The sequence below is a fragment of the Pagrus pagrus genome, assembly GCF_965226575.1.
Source record: "Pagrus pagrus genome assembly, chromosome: 6".
Lineage (NCBI taxonomy): Eukaryota > Metazoa > Chordata > Actinopteri > Spariformes > Sparidae > Pagrus > Pagrus pagrus.
The window spans coordinates 15,908,092-15,930,190 of record NC_140190.1 but is presented as its reverse complement, the minus strand read 5'-3'; the positions used below and the strand labels follow the sequence as shown (position 1 = coordinate 15,930,190).

The window sequence follows — 22,099 nt, the reverse complement described above, 5'->3', positions numbered from 1 at the left end:
TCACAATAAGAACAGTGTTGTATTGGACAGCATCTGATAACTAAACACATTTGATTTGTGTTTAAGCACACCGAGGCTCCAGCAGCTGCTCCTCTGTCCTAAACTAAGAAAAGCAGCAGTGATGATGTGGAGGGCTCACTGGTGACTTTCACGCTTTGCTGCCTAAAGACACACACACACATTCTCCAGATATCACACTACCTCAATCACAACAATGCCACAGCTCTTCTTCGACATCTAAATCCTTCATCTTGACTCGTACAGTCTGTCAAAACAATGCTTGGGTGAACACATGACAACAGGAGACGTGAGAAAGTCAAGACCCCGACCGCTTCAAGTAGGTTTAGATTAAATCTGAGGTCGGGGACCGCAGTGGCACTTCACAACAGAGGACATGTCTGAACAGTTCAGCTGTGTGGAGCTAATGAACCTTAAACAGACAGGTGTTGGAGGTTTAGGTTTCCACTTGTGTGGGTTTGAAAGAGAAGTTTAAAGCGCCCGTTATTCTTCCTCAGCTTTCAGGAACAAACAGGGTGAAAGAAATTTCAACTAGAGCGGCAGCCTGCAAAAAAATCTTTAACCCATCAGGATGAAAGTGTGTCCAACAGGCTGGGTTTCAGCGCAGCGCAGCAGAATGGCTTTGAGAGGTCAAGGACCCCTTTCAGAGGGAGATACAGAGGGAGAGAGCTCTGTGGAGGCAGGTGTATTATATAAAGTCAGTGCACAATTTATCTCCATCTATCCACCGCTCTCTCTCTCTCGCAACCTTGCCACCTTTTCAAACTACTACACACATACATACACACACACACTAAAACACAGTAACTGGCATCAGATAAAGCTGCCTGTCGGACACAACTCTGCAATTTCTTCCTTCACCCTCCTGTGTGGAGGATAAACAAGACGCCTGAGAGCAGGAGGAAGACGCTGATGTTTTCATACGCAACATTTAAGTAACCTCAGACCTCAGGTCTGCTGAGGAGGCAGTGACTCACTGACTGCAATACTGATGTGATGCAACTCTGCTGTCAACAGACTTTAACATGTCACATGTAGCGCGAAGAACATCAGACATGACAATTAAGTGTTCTTTTTTTATATATTATAGAAGGACAATAACATATATATGAGAGGACAAAAAATAATTAAAAGTTTCACAACTCTCTTGAAAGATTATGACTCAATGCAGAAAAGTCAATAATCGGAAATATAAAATCCAATTCTGAACATTCTCCTTCACCCTTGGCAGGGTTGTTGCTGAGGACCCAAAGCGGTGCATTGTTTAGTTTGATCGCTGCTCTGTGCAACAGCGGGGGCGTGGCTTTAGCACTATGGCTCAAATATATTTGATATTATCGTGGTGGCCCCAATGAGTCTGTGAGCAGTTCAGGAGGCTTAAGACTGGATGTGCAAACCCATCACATTATCAGATAATCTGTGCCGAACAGCATTTTTTGAACTGGCACTGCACCAGCATAATAAAGGTGTAAGTAGATCTAGTACACTCTAAATGTTGTATTTGTCAACAACTATTACTAAGCTGGGGTATAAAGAGTAAAATTATTACTTTTGTAATAATATAAACTATGTCTTCATAGGAGAAGTTAGAATGGCTAAGAAATGCTGCGAATTAATAAACATATTCATGAAATGTTTATATTCTGCTGAATAATGCTAAATAGGGTGACTGTGTTATGTCCATACTGTTGGGTCCTTAGCAAAGGAACTGTGTTCATATTATCTGCAGCAGAAAAATGGATCAGGACAATGAAAGATGAGTTAACAAGGCATGGCCTCTGCATCAGCTAACAGTAAGCATCTTACATATGTCAGTGCTCAATACTTACAATGTTGTTAGAGTAAGAACAAACTCAAGAGCATTTAAGTTTCTTCAGTACCTCATGAATTCACTTCCTGCTAACAAGCTCTGCCGTGATTTATATCTCGTTTGCTTGCTTCTCGAGCGATCCGTCTGCCTTTTATGTCCCATCATCATGAGCTGCAACAATCTTGCCAGTCAACCTTGGCCCTCAGCTGACCTGTAGTTACACAAACAGCCTCTAGAGGAAGCACTGTCTGTCTTCAGATACCCCACACTTACCCCTGAGCTCAAGTTCAAAACCAGAAGGCAACCTTGTGGTACGAGAATACCAGAATATATTATGGCTTCCTTCTCATGTTACATGGCACACACATACTCTTGCTCCCTGAAATACACACAGAGGTCTGCTCGCCTAAACATGACGACCACTGGCTACTTCAATCAAATGACCACGATTAGATGCCACGTCATTTGGCACTGGAATAGGCAGCTTAGCACAGAGTAAACAAACTGTAATAGCTAAAATGATGATAGACGATGATAGCTGATACCCATAACAGGCATTATATCATGGTTTATACAAGATATTATTGTATACCGTATGTGAAATTGTTCTGGCAATAATAACTTAAGCTAATCTGAGATCAGGAAGGAAGCATTATTGCACAGCCGAATCAATCATAAAGAAATGTTCAAATTAAATTATAGTGATATTGCTTCGTCTCAACAAAGTCAATTCAATAGTTCCTCTGACTCGCAGCACAGTAATCACATAATTGATCTGAAACTGCTTTCCTCACTTGACTTTGACTTCATATACTCAGCATCAGCAAGTGTTACCTGAAGTGTAACTGAAGTTAAATAAATACCTGAGTAGAATGTGTTGATTTTCAGGAGCTCCTTCTCGCAGGTCTGGAAAAACCTCTCCTCAAACTTAGCGTAGTATCTCTTCACGGTGTCTTCATCTGTGACTAGAGGGAGAACATGAAGAAGAAGGGAAAAAAAAGGTTACTAGTTGTTTGCCGAAGGACTCAAGTATGTAAATATATCAAGCACCGTTGCACTTTTATAATCCTGACCCAAGGAGGATTTTTGATTATGTATGCCTCAGAGCTGATAAATAATTAAATGAAACAAGAAGAGGGAAATACAGCAGTACACATAAAGAAAAAGTAATTTGGTTATCAACACCAAAATCACCCACATGCACCTGCTAAATCTCTCCATGCTTATGTGGAAAAGAAATTTTCACCAGGGCCAGATAAGTTCAGACCTCTCACCACATTACACTTAAAAGCAAATAATTCAGTCTTGAGAGTTCAATGTTGGTTTGCTTTTAATCCATAAGCAGGCACATAAAACTGAGGTGATCTCTGGAGAGCAACTGAATGTGAAACCAAAAGCACATGAATTTATGCACTAACAATAATCGCTCCTATTGTGACGCTTAAACTTACATTCCCACTTTAATTCTTTTAGCTTGTCCTGTCTCCTCTCAACACTATTGTTTCTATTCCCCTTCCCCTGTGTGCTTTCAGGTACTATTAAAATTAATGACATCTACATTTGTCAGTTATTGCCCTTAAGCTACCGGGTACGTTGACCTCAAACACTGGGAACACTTCACTGAACACAATCCTGGCAATACTCAGTGCCTGTGACCATTGTTTCTCAAGTCAGCTCTAACTTAATAAAAATTAATAATTAAAATGCATCAGTTGTTGATTAAACTTATAAACTCATTAATGGATACATATAAACATGTTGAAATATTTCCCACTCTTACATTTTATTAACACCATGTTAAGTAATAATAGGTGAGACAACAGCTAACGGGGGTGATAATTTGTCGTAGCTATCAAGCTTAATAGCTGAACGATTAATACTTCCAGCTACATGAAACAGCTGCAGCTCTTTGTTACAGTGTTGTGTGGGTGTTTTAAAAATGCTACTACTCCACTACTCTAAGTTAACATAGTGTAAATGATTACTAGCGTGAACAAGGATGGTGGACAGTTGCTTATTTTGATCACATCAAAGTTTTCATGTCCCAGAGTGTCCTAACCAGCTCAGCCAATCTTCCAAGAACTTCTTCTCAAAGGTGTGTTCCTGTATGTTCGTCTGCACAGAGTCAAACACTCATCCATTCAGTGTTAGAATTAGATCAGCAGCTTCCTTCCTTCTCTCTCCAGGCTGACTAAACCCTGCATGTCTTTTTCAGGAGCAGCCAATTCAATCAGCATCGATGCTCTGTCTCCAATAATCCTCTGCCTCATTCACAGCAGGCTACCTGACACCTGACAGAGTTTAAAATGTGGCCATTGGCCAGTTACAGGCCGAGCCCACACAGTACACACATGGTGAATGTCTCTGTCATGCTAACACATGTACTCAACAGTCCGCTTCATGTCAGTGGCTCTTACAGGACTTAAACTTACACTGCATCAAAGCAACAATAAAACAATGTGACAACCAGGTCTGACAGTTTAATACAAGAGCAAATATATTTCTAAAATAGCAAACAATAATTTATTTACAGTGTGACTCATATATTATTTCCAGGAATAGTTAACCTTCTCATAACTCAGACCTGCTGTGTTCATTCTGAGCAAAATAAAGAGAGATGTGGGTTTTGCTGGATAAAGTACATATAATGTCAGATCCAATAGTGATCACACATCGTAAACATTTGCTATTATATAAAGCGAGCCTCTGCTGCTGCTGGTAGATGGAGAGGCTTTCTATTCAACACAGTAATAACAAAGCGATGCCCCAGGCAGCAGCCTGTCAATATCACTGCTCACATATATCCCCACATCTGCAGCAGGGTTGTATAAGCTTGTGATGAAAAAGGTGGAAAAATGTTCAAGAGCAGCTTTAAAGTCCAACAGCTTTACAAGGAAAATAAATGAGAAACTGCCTCCACAGTTGTTAAGGTAATCAATTATAAGTTAATTAACCCACGCTTTGCAGAGTGTATAGCCTGAAGTATACTGTAGAAGGACAAATCCCGAGAAGCATAAAAGAAGAAAACTTCTGATAAAAGATATACGAGACCTTCACTCATGTTAGTATATAAGTAGTGCTCATTAAACATCCAAAACAAGATCATTAGTCATGACAAAAGTTGAAAAATGGGGCTACATTACAGTGATAGTTTGAAAACAAGAACAAACCTCCACTTAGCATCAACAGTGATTTTTATAGAGATCAAGAGACAGCGAATAAGGAGCTCTTGTATCACATTAATGGTGAAACAGATTCAGTAAAAAATGACAGAAACAAGATGGAGAGGAAAATGCCAAAGAGATGATTATAGTACTATGTAGATAGTGCTGTAACTGGTTGAATAGGTCACTTGTTTGTCAGGGCTCCTGAAAAACCAACTAAATGAAGTAAGAAAAGAATAGGATGAGAACAAAGGAGAAGAAGTTCAAGAAATGTGGACCGACAATACAGAAAGAAGGAACGAGAGACAGAAAAGGAAGCAGATGGTCTCCAATCTGCCTCACACTTCCACACAATTGCACAGTTCAGCTGCACCCACAACTCTTTCAGCCCTGCAACCATGCAGCAAAAAGGTTGACTGCCTGGCTGCTACAGATAGATGGATGGATGACTGTTTGGATAGAGGGATGCATGCTTGAATTGCTGACGGATCGGCTGGCTGATGTTAGCTGAATGACTGAAAACCTAGCAAGTCAGTGTGCCACTACAGAATGACTAATGGTGCTCCTTTGGTTAGAGCTGCAGGCAAGCAGGAAACAGAGCTGTACTGTAATTTAAAGTAAAAGGTTACACAGCTAATGAACACTTTGTATAAAAGAGCACTGAAGGATAAAGACAGAGCAACAGAAGGAAAACTGAACTGTGGGTCATTTAACATCTATGGGACGTTTCCTACTGTATACATCCATAACATTAGCTTTAAAATAAATATGTCCAATTAGGCAAAACATTCATAACGTTTATCTTAATAAATGTTTTTTAGATTCGGATCGAAACCAGCATCTTAAACTGTAATGTACCATTTAAACTGTTGAAACTATATGAACCAACTGATGTCACTTAATCAGGGCAGAAGGATTAATAAGGTATTGCCATGTGGAATTAGATGCCAGGCCCCCATTTTCCAAAAAAAAAACAGGAAAATGTCAACAAAATTAGTTGTAATTACATGACAAATAATTGTGTGTTATCAGGTTACATTACTGTTTTCTTTTTTTCAGTTTTCTGAAATAATTAAAGATTGTCAAGCAGTAAATAACTTTTGCAGAGATGTTTTGGACGAATAAATGTGTTCATATTTTTCTCACATGGATACTGACTAAGTCAGTGTGTTGGTGGATGAAAGTGTAGATGTGAAGGCACTGCAGGTATAGAAGGGGTTATGAAATTACCTTGCACCCCCGCTTCTTTGTTTTCTGCTGACCGTATGCACTACTCAACACATCAGTGGAGGAGTGTATGTGTATATCCTCACAGCTGTGTTTTACTGAAATCTAAACAGCACACTCCCTAGCTGCTGAAACAATTCTGTCATCCATCTCCTCAACCTGCCACACATTTTAACTTCAACCAGCATTAGCACAAATGAACATAATTAATATCTCATAATTACATTGTCTCAACTCTTTACCCGCCTCCTCGGATGAACTGTACTGCTGTGAAAATGCAATGAAACCTAATTACAAAAACATTTTAAAATTCATGCAACCACGAAGGCATTTACTGTATCTTTAATTTCATCTGCGGTGTCTATGTTCATGTTAATCTGACACCTTCTCTTTCGGCTACACAGTATGAGCTCTCATTATCACAAGTCTGGGTGGATGATAATAAAGATGGCTTTCTGGAGTCCAACAGCGTTCACCAAAGGGATTTCAAGGTATATAAAAGTTTGGACTTCATGGAGATGAGAGCTTCAGAGTGAAAGGATAGAAAACCTTTAATATTCTGAATTTGGCAAATAAGTTTGAATGTAAATGTGAAAAATAAAATAATCAAACTACTGACTCTCTACACAAGAACAATACACCATCCTAGGACTCATGTCTTCAGAGGGAAGACATGAGTCTACACTAACATACAGGCACCAGGACTCACAGAGGGCCTTTCTGTCTCCTGTAGAGCCGGATGTCCTGGCATTTGGGGTGAGTGTGTGTGTGTGTGTGTGTGTGTGTGTGTGTGTGTGTGTGTGTGTGTGTGTGTGTGTGTGTGTGTGTGTGTGTGAGTGAGTGAGTGAGTGAGTGAGGTCAAGTTAAAGAGATGATGATAGAGCTCCTCAGTAGGGAATAATGGTTCTGTCCCTGTAGGGCTGCATGGTGATTTATGCCTCTGCGATGTGTGTGTATATGGGTGTGTGTGTATGTGTGTGTGTGTGTGTTTATTGTGTGTTATGGACAGTACTTTGAGTTGAAACAATAAACACTATTCCCTTTTTCTTCAGATGACTTAATGAACAGTTATTCAGTGTTTGTGAGGACATTCAGTAACGATGTTTATAAAAGTGACCAGCGAGGGCAGAGAATTAACAGCAGCCGACAGGCTGCGTTTTGCTCAAGGCGACATAACTATTATGTAGATGTAGAGTCTAATTTATCTAAAGCTACAGAACAATCAATATGTGGTTTGATTAGATTTAGGAACCTTTAACAACTGTAAATTACAAGCCTAAACCATAAAATAAGTGCCAGGAGCGGTAAGGCCTACATTTTGTTTTCTCACCCCCAAACTAACGGATAAATCAATTATTTGATCAATCATTCATCAAGCAAACATTTGCTGATTTTGTCTATTTTGTCATTATCATTATAAATTCGCAACTTCAGGTTTCTGAACTCGTTGTCACATAAAATATATCAAGACTTTGAGCTGATTATGTGGGCCTTGTCCTTAATTTGACAATTAATAAAATAAATTACACATGTAGTGAATAATCAGGAGATTAATCAGTAGTGATCCAGTTATCAGCATAATATAATAATCTATTGTAAATTTCCAGAGGCCAAAGTCCGGTCTTGATATTGAAATGTTGTCTGACAATTTGTTAAAAATAGAAAAAAATAAAAACAAAAAATAAACAAGCAATTGTTTCTTTGTATTTTCAAACAATACATAATTCTTGATGATTCATCTTGTGTCAACTTAACCATTAATGAGCTCAGACATAGAACCCGAGTATTATTTCTTTGTTTCAGCACCAACAACTATATCTCTGGACTGTCACTGAGCAGGAGATGCACGTGCCTCAAAAGTCATGTATGAAGGGCACCAAGGGGTTTTGTATTCAAGATAATGAGACATACTTGGGTACAACATGCTATGAGGAGAGTAGATCCACTGCGGTATATTGTGTTCATTCATTGGCTCCACTTTTTCAGACAAAGAATTGTGCTGGTAGCTAGAAAAACAACTCTTGACCTACAGTATTCCCAGGGCAGCTTGTAGAAGGCAGCCCCCCTCTCTTCGCTAACCCCTTCTTCTGTAGATTGTATAAATAAATGATGAGACAGCTTCCCCAGAACTCTACCACTCTAACCCCCCCAAAACCCTTCATACACACCCCACCCCCAACTTCTTATATTCCCATACAGGCATTCTATGACAAGACCCCATAAAACCAGCACATAAATCCTTCATGGAGGCGGTCCGATATGCTGACAGTGAGAGGGAGCCGACATAAACACACACTAACTCTGTATCACATCCTTCACAACTAAGGACGCCTTTTGGTTTAATGCAGGTGGAGTAAAAGAGGGGAAAGAGTTTCTATTGGTTGTTATTCACTTTTATTCTGTTAGTCCTCTGCTTTATCACCGGTATCCTGCTGAAAATCTACTGCCGTTAAGTTGGGAGAAAAGCAATGGTTTCCTCTGTGTTAGGAGCTCAGATATCATCTGTCATTAGACCAGAGCCTGGAGAGAGGGGAGAGGACACTGCATCTATCTCTTCACAATCCTCAACAACAAGCTCACACATTCAGAGAGACACACAAAGTGCATGTCCCTATTGTTAAGGTCCATTTATCTCATTTAATGACACCTCAGTGCGGGATATAAACATGTTCTGGTAGCATTACTATCGGGGGAGCTGAGGAGGCCATTAAATTATGATTGTCGTTCTATTAGCTGCGCTTATCTCGTCCCACCAAGCACACAGGTGTAAATCACAAATGAAGAGAAGGACAAACTGAGCTATAAAAGAAAATAGGATTTAGTTCACTGTGGGCTAATATTAATCTAGAGAGACAAAAACAGTGAGTGCATAAAAACAACTTCAACATCCTTGTATGCCAGGCTCTAAGGAAGGAAACACAACACTAAAATCAGCCAGATACCCCCCTCCCCTCCATTCCACCATCTCGCCTTTTTTTTTTCTTCTTCTTATTCCCATTCGGCCCTCCAGCCACAATTAATTCTACCAATCATCTCTCTCATCGAGGCCAGGGGAACATTAAGAATGCACACTCACTTGGCTAGACTGCCAGCCAGGGAGGACCGGAGGCAGGATGAGGAACTACTGTAGCTCCCAATCCATTGTGTACTATTTATACTGCCAGACTGCAAGCTAAGCAGCTCCAAAAAATATACTACACCGGCAAAGAGTAGTGAAAATGATATGATGGAGAGAATCACATATTCCACACATTCTGAGAAGTGTTAATATATCTGTCTTGTGTGAACTGTATGTGTGTATAAGAGATAAGAAGAAAGAGAGAGAGAGTGTGAGGCACATATGATGGGTATATAGCAGCCAAGTGCTTCATGAGGGGAAGGGAGTAAAAGCAAAAGGCCAGATGGGGTGTGAGATGATCCTGGGGACCAGACAGAAAACACCCCAAAACACTGGAGAATGGTATGGAAGAGTCACATTAGAGGAGAAAGAAAAACGAAAGACAGAGAGAGCGGAGAAAAACTCTAGAGACAGTGTTTAAATAAAGGAAAATATATTCCCTATGTAGGTTTAATTGTTAAACATCTGTAAAATCTTCTGTGTGGAGAATCCAGCACTAATGCTCCTTTATTAGATGGGACTAATGTACAGTACTTTCCACTGATAGACTGCATTACTGCAATGTAATGACAATTTCGGAATGTAAACAAACGTGCATTAATGGCCACAAACCAATAAAATTAAATTCCCTGACAAGAAAAGATGCCAACATAATTTGACCACAACATACAGTAAATACAGGGCAAACACTACACAGCAAGAGGTAATGGATTAGCTTGATAAATCGATTACATGACATAGAGAAAGAAGAAATCCAAAGATACTTCACAGATTTGGTTAAGCTGGAACAAGTAAGTTCTGTGTTTTTTTAATGGTATATGGCATGCATTGAAAATACAGTCATGCAAAATACTGGTGTGTTGATTTCAATACTATGGATCTGTCCAAGGTACTGAAATCACAAAATAAATGAGTTGCAATAGATCTTTTTCAAAAAAGACATTTTGACATTTCCCAGTAGGGAAACACAGGTATAACTAACAAAACTGACAAGGGCTGGATTCCATTTAGTTGCTTCAGTTTCAGGGTCCTTGTATTGTGCATGTTGACCTACTGGGAAACTTTAAGAGAACAGTGACAGGGTTTTCCCTACCAGATGCTGTAAATACCAGATAAATGTAAAATCAATGTTAAGAGCATTACAACTAACTAAATGACGTTTTCCACATCTAATGGATTTGGTTAGTTAGTCCCCAGTGAACTTCTTTAGCAAGTTTTATGGGTTATGTGCTCTAGTTTTCCCAATTACTAATTCTTAAACCAATATGGTAATAATAATGGTCCATAATAATATGAAAGAAGGAATGAATTAAATTGTATATTTTTTTTTTATTAAAAAGTGTAAATTAGCTTCGGGGAGGACCCCCAAACCCCAATGCCAAGTACAAATCTAAGCCTTCCACAAATCTGGGGAAAACACTGGGAGCCATCATTACTGTCATCATCACCTGTGTTTTTCCTACAATTCTGTGACAAACCTCTGGTGTTGTTAAGATGGAGTCAGTAGGGCAGTTAGTGTACTATGTTGAACAAGAAAGAAAGTGGGGATTTCAACCGAGTAGGAAAATGGTTTCAGCTTGTTTATCCAGGACAGAAAAGGACTTTACTTAAAGTAAAGGAAAGTAACTAAGTGGGTATAAAAGATACAGAAAACTTTTCCCTGTGTAGCAATTACCTAAGTGAATCACTGAATAAGAAATAGACTGTTCAGACAGCAGGCTGATGGAAGGTACACTAATAGGCAAAGTTTCTGAGAACTACATGAAGTGGGTCACGTTTGTCGTTACACAGGATCATTGTTTTTTCCATTGTGGTTTTTCCTATTGAAACAGAAGTCAAAAACAGAGAATGTGTTTGTGGATGTGTGCATGCCTACTAAACTGCTTATAAATATGTATGGAAGGACTCTGTATGTGTAAAATCTGCCCTGCCAGTTACCTCTGCCTTTTCTCAGCATGTTTGTAAGCCCTGACAGTTTCCGTGTTCCTTATAAGCCCACATTCACACAACCCAGTTGACAGCAGAACACAGACAGACACATCTGGTGCAGCACACCACAGAAAAAGCAGAAAAAGCATTGTGGTGACTTGATTTGGAGTTCAGTGGAGGGTTAAATGGGCATGGTCGAAAGCACAGAGGAGCTTAAATGGGAGTAAGGGAGATGAGGGAAGAAGTTAGATGAGGTGGAATTGGACAGAAAAGAGAAGTAGGCCACAAATTCTTCCAAGTGGACAAACAGGAAGTCAACAGAAAGCGGTATTATTGACCAGGGGAGCTGATGGGAAAGTTAATTACTCCTGCTCTTTATTCTTCAGAGGGCAGTACTTCTCCCTCCCTTCTTTCCAGCCTCTTCTTATTTCCCTAAGCTGCTGCTGTGAAGTGTTATCTCTGACAGTCAGAGCGAGGGAAAGTTTGGCCCAGTCAGATATCTCTCTCCTCCCAGCACCACGCAGGGCCTTGAAGATCAGGATAGTTTCTCTGAGAGTCTAACCGACTCCCCGCAACTCTCTATAGGTAGATAGAGACCCGAGGGAAAAGGCAAACTGATAACAGTGTGAATTAAAAGCTGTCTGATTCATCTCATCGGGCGAAATGTTTGCCTGGACTTCTCAGCTTCAATCACATCTCTCAAACTCTGTCAGACATCTTAAGCCCTTTGAGATCCAGAGTATGTAAAATCATATTTGTCTGTCAGTGAAATCCGCTATGGGGATAATATGAACTAAAACGAAGCACACTGTCTCGACTGAACAAAATTTGTTTTGATTAGCATGTGTTATATTTCGCGTTACTCAACAGTAGCATCTTAATGTGATATTTATTGCGAATATCACGTTTCTATACACAGACGGCCATGGCTCAGATAATGCAGACGTTATTCCTGAGGCAGCAGTCCAATAAAGGATGTAGATGAGTATCAATGTCTCAGTATGCAAACTCACGCACAGCGCAGATCCCTTACAAAACATTAATTGTAGCAAATCTAATCTTATGAGATCAGCTCTGATTTCATGGAGGTTCTTGTGGAGCCTGTAAGGCGAGTGTGAGATGACTGTTGAGACTCTCAGGAGGATACAGTTATGTATTTTAACTAAAATGTGGCTAATTTGCTTTATCCTTCAATCAGAATGCTGATTTGTGGGAACTATTATTTCCTCTGTTGTTTAAAAAGAGCACATTACATTCAATACATCAATAGCTGATCATTTCTGATTTCTGAAGTCAAATTTATATTTATCTGCAAGACTGTAGTGTTTGCTGTCATGCGACGTAGGGCTGCATGATATGGTACAACAAAAAACAAACACTGCAATTATTGTGATAAGATGCACATTTATTGGGGATGATCACCATGATGTGACTGTGTGATGTGATTTGTCTGTACCAAAATAAACATGCTTTCTTACATCTGGAAAATGAGATTTGCAGGACAAGGCATCTCTGCAGCACTATTCTATTTAGTCACACATTTTAGCCTAATAAAAAAATTGCCTTATTTACAATTTAGATACTGCACTTGGCCATATTGCAATTTTCGATAATTTTACAATTAACTGTGCATCCTGATGTAAAAGGTTAAATGCAACAAATGATCTGAATGAATTAATAAAAATAAAGGATATCCAACCATGGCAGAGTTCAGTTTTATAAAAGTGACAGACACTCACTGCAACACCAGGTCTACAATGTGAAACACACTGAAAAACAGTTCTAGTATAAATGTCATACAGAGACAACAGCTTGATAGAGGATCACTAACACTATCACATAGAGCTCAGCAGGCCATTCTAGTAGTTTCCACCACAACATAACCTCAAAATGTATGTGTCTCTCTGTGTGTGCGTGTGCATGTGTTTAGATTTCCTCCATTATCATTAGGGAGCCAGTATCCTACTGGTTAGACTAAGCCTCAAGTGCCTTACATCTATTTGCTCATGGATTAGAGGAAGTTGCCACCTGATAGTGATCTCCTCTGAAACATCTGATGCCAGTCAATATAATTTAGAAAAAGGCAGGCACCTCATGACACAATTTGATTCCAATTTAGAGGGCAATGATGCGATTATAAAACGATTATCAATACATCATGATGCTTGATGATCCATAATTAAAACAAACAAATTAACTGACTTCCATCATATTTGCTCATATCCAGCTATCCTAACCAAAGATCAAGAAGTAGCCTAGTTCAGACATAACCAAACTAACATAACCAAAACTGACATGTTTATGTTTCAACACAACGAACCAGTGGTTGACTGATTTTTTCCCCCTAATTGTAAACACACCTCTGTCAAGAATCAGAAGGAACTGATGCTATACAATTATGTTTTGACTTTCCTACAGCCACCATTGTACCTTCCAGTGGATGAAACATCCATGTTAATACCCAGCTAATGCCCATCTGTCTGCTCAGAAAGCATGACTGTTGTTGACTCAAAAGGTTGCATGCACAGGGAAAACCTTCCCAACATCTGAAACTTTTCTTAAACTCTTGGAAAGCCTAATGAAGCAACAGAATTGTAGGTTGTTGTATGTAGGTTTTTGGCATAATATCAGAGGTTGGATATATTCCAGCAGATGGTAGAACAGCACTGCAAGAACTTCAACTTTATAGTACACACATATTTGCATATGCATGAGTCAGCAATGACCATATAACTGGACAATATGGCAGAGCAGAGCTCAGGCTGGCAACATACCAGGCTGCTCTTGGAAAATTATTCACTGACTCGCTGAGCTGGAAAAACGAAGGTTATATGAAGCAAAACCTCATTAAGAGACTAGGGGAGGTGTACGAGAGGAAGGGGAGCGTAAGGAGTGCCAGAAAAAGAGGAGGAGGTAGAAGGAGGGAGGCTGGTGGTTGAGCAAGGGGTGGAGGGCACCGGGCCTCATCTGCATTGTGTGAATTCACAGCACATGCCCAGTGCCTGAGGCGAATTTGTCTATTTGTGTGACAGTGTGTGTTTGTGCAAGTTTTGTGTATTTGCATGAGCTTCATGTATTTGCATGAGTTGCATGTATTTGCTACCGTACTGTATGGTTTTGTAAACAACTTTATTCTAATTAACTTAATCCTGTGTAAAGACAGGGGACAAGTCCTTATCTACGATTTAATTACCATTAACAACCACTAAATAGGGATGATTACAGTTTATGATAGTTTCAGATACACTGAGGCACAAAGAGGTGAAAGAGAAAGATAAGAGGTTTGCTGGGGTTACTTGAAGAACTACAGCTTTCTCCACACTGTACAGCAATCAACTCCTTAATTTAGTCTTGCTCCACAGCTTTTATTCTCCACTGTATCTCCTGAAGACAATCAAAGCAGAGAAAACCAGAGTGCAGTGTGAACCCTGTGAATAGATACAGTACAGAGTCTCCAATCTCTTCTCAGGATCACCAACTAGCAGCTTAACCCCATTAGTCAGGGCTGGTCTACATGGTCATGGCTCATTAAGATAACAATAAGGTTTATGTTCTGCTCTTAGCGTTATGCACACATGATTGATATTAATCATCATCTAGTCTGTGGAGAAAAGAAAGCATCGGAAATGCTTGACTGTGCTGTTGATGTCTCAGTTTACTGCTCTGCTGGAGAGAAGGCAGGACTAAACACTCTGATCTCTTGCTTTAGCGACACTTTTCCATTTTGCCACCTTGATTGTCTCTTGATCTCTTCTTCCTCAGCTCTTTTTGAGACAGAATATGTTTTATGGCCTCTCCCACCACTCCCACCTCCCCATCTTTCCTCTTCGGTGAGCTGGTTCATTTGACACATATGCAACCAAGTGGAAGGAATAAGGGCGGCATCCTAGAGTCACTGCACTCATATGGAAAATATCAAGGCCACGTCTGTACTGTGAGGAACTCATCAGGGTCCTGTCTGCCGCTACATGTAGCACTAATGTCCTGTCAGAAGGAGTTGTAGAAATAAAATTGTGTCTGACTTTCAAAAGGAGAAGAATATTGTGGGTTATCATTTTTTCCACTTTCTCTTCTGCTTTACTTTTCAGTAGTGGACAAAGGAGATGGAGCAACGCTGTAGCCATTTTAAAGTAGATATACAGATGTAGAGGCTTTAAAATGTATCACAAGTTCATAATTATTATGATTTGTCTCACTTAATTTTTCTATTTATGCACAGTTCACTCGGTGACAACTGGCATTCAATATTAAAGCCTGTGCGAACAAGTACCCCAATTGAACAGCGGAGAAGAGAAACTGTCCTGTAGGTTTTACATGACCTTACATCATCTCCATCAGGCCCATTGTAATCCTGGCCTGCTGTTACACTGGAAACACACAGCGTGTCGTAAGACAGAGCAGTTCTCTGGTCAATCTGGATGATAAAATGTTATAGAATAAGACCAGTAATAATACTAAAATTGTGCTTAATTTTTCAAAAGACAAAAAAAGAAACTCTTGTAGAAAACGAGCTGAAGCTTACTGCCACCTAATGTGTTGTGCATCTTTGAAATACTTGACACTGCTGATGGATTGAATAACGAAATTAGATGTCTCACAACTAAAGCACCCATAATACAGTGGAGGACTGGGCAGGATTAATAAAAAAGGCAGACTCTCTCCATTTATACAATAAAACTGATAAAAGGTGGCAGCAATATTAATAAAAGCTAAGGACAAAAGCAAAAAAATATGGTCAGTCAAAGCTAAAGTCAAATACTGATGGCAAACCCAAAGCGTCAGTATTTGACAACCTGGGAATGAGACTTAATTAATCAATTTCTCTACAATTGTCTACCTCAGTTTTAACAGAAAACAAGAAAAGAAATTGCTAGTTGACCTTGACATTTAAATCAATATTTAAGGATATCATATGTTGATTAAAGTACCTGTATCGTGAAATAGAAAAAAAATCTCTCCTTTATTCAAACATAGGACCTGGAACCAAAATTGCCCTCTGCAGCAGAGTTGCTTTTTGACAGCTATAATAACACAAAACTACCTGGGTGGAGGGAAATTGCTCTTCCATTTCAGTGTCTAGGTGTGTGCGTGTGTGTGTGTGTGTGTGTGTGTGTGTGTGTGCCAGCGTGTACTATAAATGCTCCAATAGACTTGCATGTGTTGAGTAAGTGTGTGTGTCCTGTCCCATTTTTGAGAGCTGGTTGGCTGGGAGTGACATTGTCATTATCGACATCTCTCCCCGCTCCCCTGGATCCTGTAGCCATTAGCAACCAACTCCGGGAGTTGGCCTCTCCTCTGCTGCAGCCGATTGCTTTCACATCACTGTGTGACTGTGTGTGCATGCATGCGAATGAGCAGGTGTTCTGTTTCGTTAGTTTGTGTGTGTGTCTGTGTGTGTGTGTTTGTGTGTGTGTGTGTGTGTGTGCATGCACTCAAGCCTTGATATGGCTCTATGATAGCGACATGATTGAGGGCGTCTGTGTTGATTATTTGATAAAATGCAGCCACACTGTTACTCATTTATTCCCAATTTATTTTCGTGTTAAGACAAATGTTCCAGGGCAGCGTTTTATCTCCACAGTGACATAGAAAAACACACACACACACATTTCATAGCAGACATGCTGAACAGAAAACTGCACACCAGGAGGAAGCGGTCAGCATAAAATAATCAATATGTGTTGATTAGGCCTACTCAGTACCTTTGTATTGCATGGCAAGCAACAGCCCTTTTTTCTGTGTGCCTGGAAATCAATACTCTGATCTCTGATTAGGCCGGGCTGCACATCTCACTGAACAGAGGAAAAGAGCAGTACACGCCAACTGACTGTGAAATGAGACTGAAAAAAGCACCAGTCCATGATAGATGACCGAATAAAACAATATTGCAGGCGTAGTTTCCCAGAACACAAATTAAGCTGCATGTACGTTCCTTAAAGGCATCAGAGGAAAGTCTTTTAGCTGTAGATAGAGACATGTTTACTTCCAGATCAAAAAACAGCATCTAATGTGAAAAACCAGCAAACACAGAGCTGCTCTTTGTGCAGCACAAATGTCATTTTCAAAGACAAGCAGCGCTCAGCATATATAATGTGATATATATTCATAGCTCTGAAATAACACAGTTAGGGGAATGAAATGCCTTGCTCAGAAGCACCTCATAAACAGCTGAAAAAGGACTCTCTTCCCCTGTCTAGACTCCCACAGTAGGAACATGGATTTGGCAATATTCTAACCTTTAGGCTGACACTGACCCTTCACATAGCGGAGTCAACACTCCAGGCACTTATTGGCACAGTAACAAGAAAACCCTTTTATACTGAAGGCCCCGCTGGGAGTCTGTGTGTGTGTGAAAAAACTCCTCTCTTTTCTGTTTGGTCTGGAATCTCTGGCTGTGTTCTATGAAATATCACAGATGTGGGAGAAAAACAACTTTAGATTATGTTTGTATCAGATGATTGTTACTATACAATGAACTTAATTACTGTATGATGTTAAAGGTGGAGCAAACACTTCATCCATTAAGAAAACTCCACAAAATGTCTTCTGAAGATTTATCAAATCAGACCCAAGGGATTCTATTTACAGTTGTTGACTGAACCCTCAAACGGTGGGACACGTTCTCACATTAGTGCGCATATATGTTCAGAGCAGATATGATAATAGCGACAAATATACACTCATATACACTAATAGTATGCTAATAAGTCTTTGTCTCTGTTACTATGGGAGCTAGTCATGTGACAAACCACAGGAGTGTGTCGATATGCATCTAAGAATACCTGTGAGAGGCCTGTGTGTGTGTGAGAGAGAGAGTGTAAGAGAGAGAGAGAGAGAAAGAAAGAAAGAGAGAGAGAGAGAGAGAGAGAGAGAGAGAGAGAGAGAGAGAGAGAGAGAGAGAGATCATATATTATAGCTACATTACTGGCTGGCGGGTGAGTTTAATCAGGCCAGTAATAAAAGCAGGGTGTGCTGATGGAGGAGAGTCCTCTGGGAGTTGCAGCTCTTTGTGTCTCTCAAACCCCTCTGGACCAGGACAACCTCTCCCTCTCACCCCCACACCGCCATCTTCCCGCCCCCTACTGACAATCCTATTCGTATATTTCCTTCATCACTCCCCTCTTTTTTCTTCTTCAGCTGCTCCTAAACTCATAAAAAATTACATAAAACAGGTTAAACCTTGTTCCAATCGCCAGTGCACCTTGATGCCACTGACCCTACGAGCAGGACCTAAGACCTTCAAACAAACCAGCCCCCTTTGTGGACACACACCTGTACCCCACTCCTTTTGCTAAGCGCCCCTCCCTTTGAGCCGAGCGGCCTCCCAGCAGATGATGGATGTGACAGGAAAGGCCCTGGTGGTGGTGGGGAGCCCCAGCCTAGCTGATGGCTTATTCATTACAACGGGCTTCAGCTGTCCTTTAAGGACCGTAAAATGCCACAGAGCAGTGCTGTGCTCAACACAAACACCTTTATTGTGATGGATGTGGCAGCAGAGGCCCCGCTGGATCTACAGGTACCAACCCTGCTGCTGGCTCGGCAAAATTTGACCTTTGTAAATGTAGCCTTATGTCTGGTGAGTGGAAGCAATTAATTAAACTTAATTAATTACACAGTTAGCACATAGCCTCAAAGTGTAACTGCAGTATGAGGGCCATTGCTCTACCCACCACACTGAAGTTATTGTAGCTGTCCAGTGTTACCAGGAAAATTTTACTAAATCATTTAATTTTACTAAATCACTCCAAAAAAATAAATAATAAATAACCACTGCCACCGAAGCAAGTACTGAATACACAAAATACTGAGTGATGCACTGCAGCAGACATCATGTTCTTGGATTTCAAATTCTTCTTTCTCTTTGTACGCTAACAGGAAGGATAATAGTCTTTTAATATTTTACAGAGAAAATCTGCAGTGGTCTGAAAGGGTCACTGCTTTTAGCCACTCATCAGGTGAGCTTGATTGTGCAATATGCTGTGCACATGTGAGCCTGTCTAAAGCTTCAAGTGTGTGTGTACCTGCAACTCTGAGCTCCTGCATGCATTTTAAACAGCAATTCTGTGAAGGCACTTCAAGTGACCCAACATGATAAATAGGATTTTGTAAAAAAAAAAAAAATCCCCAAAGCGACAGAATTTTATCAAAAGCACACAGAGTCCTCACATATGTACACACTTGCAACACTTCACTCTTGTGTCACAGCCAGGAAACTTTAAAGAAACAGTCATCCAATCCAACAGACTTTGCCTGTATGGTGCTTCAGGCAAACACAGACTTCAGGCAATAAGCACTTGTAACTTTATCTGAGGGCAAGTTCAGTCTGAATTATATTAGTCTCCTTACCAGACACTTCCTACATAACACTTCTCCCAGCTGAGTGTCTAGTCTGCCTGTGAACTACCCAGCCGAGGAGCCCAAACTGCTGCAGTCTTTCAGTATCAACAGTAGCAGTCACAGTGCAAAGGTCCTGTGTGGGCTGGCAGGCTAAAGAGGAGTGATTACAGATGAGTGGACTTTGACTTTGGGGCCAGCACGAGATGGATAGAGGCCAAAAAAAGAGCAAGTGACAAACAAGGCATCTGCTGAGGGAGGGACAAAAACAATGCTGAGAATGAGAAAAACACAGGTATCAACCAAATAAAAGGGTAGATGAAGGTAATTTCTCCTTTAAATGACCGCTGACATTCTACAATCAAATAATACATGATTAAATATGAAGGGAAGCATCTACACCAAGTCATTTCACATGTATTCACCAATAAGAGTATCCCTCTCATGTGCAATCACAGCATTCACCACAGTGCTTTGTTTTTGAAGTGACATGCTCCGTCTGTCTCCACCCACCTCTCATCTCATTTTTCCTGTCCAGCTCATGAAGGAGGATGGTTTAGCCCATGCTTTGCAGTTCCTAATGAGGCTGTGTGTGTGTTGTGGGGGTGTTTTTGTGTGTGGTGTGTGTGTGTACTGAATGCATTGGCCTGGTAATGGCTGCCTCATTGTATTACCATGGATACAGCTGGATGGATGTCAATGTAAAGAATCCTATTATGTTCTGTTTGTCCCCTCTGGAAAATCCTTAATAAGGAAATCCTTACGCCAATTTCACGTCTAAACACACATGACAGGAGGATGAAAAAGTCCACAGTCCTTTCTTTCATTTTAGTCAAGAATTAATGTTAAACCAATCGGATAATAAAAATGCCTATCACAAGCATCCAGAGCCCAAGGAAACTTCTTGACATTAATCATTACGTCCAACCAACAATTACAAACCCTGGAGATATTCAACATGCAATGATATGCAGCAAATCCTCACATTTGCGAGGCTAGAACCAGTCACTGTTTGTCTTTCTTGAGTTGTAAGGACAATGCGTTTTGTGTGACACACCTCGAGCTCCTGCAGTGTCTTGTTTAATGTGACCTTTGTCCACTGGCACCTCTGTGTCTGATTTTGTGGTTATTAGTATTCTAATGTCATTCAAATGCCAGTTAGAAGGACACCAGGGGCAAAATTGATCTTATTCTGCTACAGAGTGTAGTGTGTGTGCACATGGATCTCCTATTTACAAGCAGTACCAACAACAGCAGCAGCCATCTCCAGTGTTCAGACTGCTAATGTGAACATGATGGGCCCGTCACACAATGAATGACAACAACAGACAAGGTGAAAGTTCAAATTGCTACTGATGAAATGCTTGTATTTGTGCCGTAGTACAACTACTGTGGGGGTGCGCGTGCACGCACACAAACACACAGAAGAAGAGACACAAATAGAGATATACACACCACACATCCTTCATTCCTCCTCCAACAGGGGGTAGATGAAAGAGCCTGTAGCTGTGGTTGGAGGATGGGAGGATGGGAGGATGCTGGGCGAATGAGAGGGGGTGTAGAGAGCGTGGGCGACTGACAGACAGACAACAAAAGACCAGCACTGCCCCAAAGTTCAAAAGAGCCCTTTCAACCAAGCATCTATCAGTGTGCATACAAACACACATGCATATGCCAACAAACATGGTGCCACTGAATCATCCTTTATCCACAGGTAGAGTTGGATTTTCACACATTTTTGTGGGTTTACTTGTGCATTAAAAAGAGCTCTATGGCTACATTCAACTGATCCCTGTTATCCCTCTGTATTGAATAATCAAAAACCACTCCAGAGTCAGACTCGATGACCACACACTCAATGATGATTTTCCTTTCCAAGTGCTCTTAGGTAAGGTATAGATATTTTCTCAACAAGGCAAGCACACATGACAATAAAAAAATGACCTTCAGATCAATTTGTCAGAAAGATGTAGAGTCAAAAGAAAGAAATGTCTACACTCCCAACATGAGAGCATTGACTCTCTTTAAAAACACCACTGTTGAGGTGGCAGAGCTCTGCAGGTCGCGTCGGCTTTGTGGTCATAGCTGCAACATCACTTCCCACTCCATTTCATCTACACTGCAACATCTGCCTCCAAGAGTATACACGCACTCACACAAATGAATAGAAAGAAACTTTCATTGATTTGATCACTATCTCATAATTCATCATATGGATGCAATTCTGCCTACATTTTCTCTCCTCTCCTCATAACAATTGAATGTCCATGATACATTTAACTAGTTAGTTTTAAGTAAGTTATACATTACACAAAGTTAAATTTGGTTTGAAGTGGTGAAGCTCCAGAGACAACAGGGAGAACAATGTCACCACATTGACAGGCCATTATCCATAGCTCTCCAGGGATACACTTTAAGCCTCAACAGTCAAGCTTGTTGCTAAAGCCAAACTCTGTTGCAACACTCCTGGTGTAACTCTGGCAGCCCTTGAGAGTCTGT

General features: G+C 40.5%; 1 protein-coding gene across 2 annotated transcripts in view; it reads right to left on the bottom strand.

Annotated features, from left to right (window-relative positions):
- xpr1a (xenotropic and polytropic retrovirus receptor 1a) overlaps positions 1-22,099 on the bottom strand; it is a 93,116-nt gene that overhangs the window by 18,784 nt on the left and 52,233 nt on the right. For both annotated transcript variants that reach the window (XM_084354774.1, XM_084354773.1), the window contains one exon: positions 2,692-2,793. In XM_084354774.1, coding sequence (XP_084210900.1) covers positions 2,692-2,793 — 102 coding nt within the window. The remainder of the gene's footprint in view (positions 1-2,691; positions 2,794-22,099) is intronic.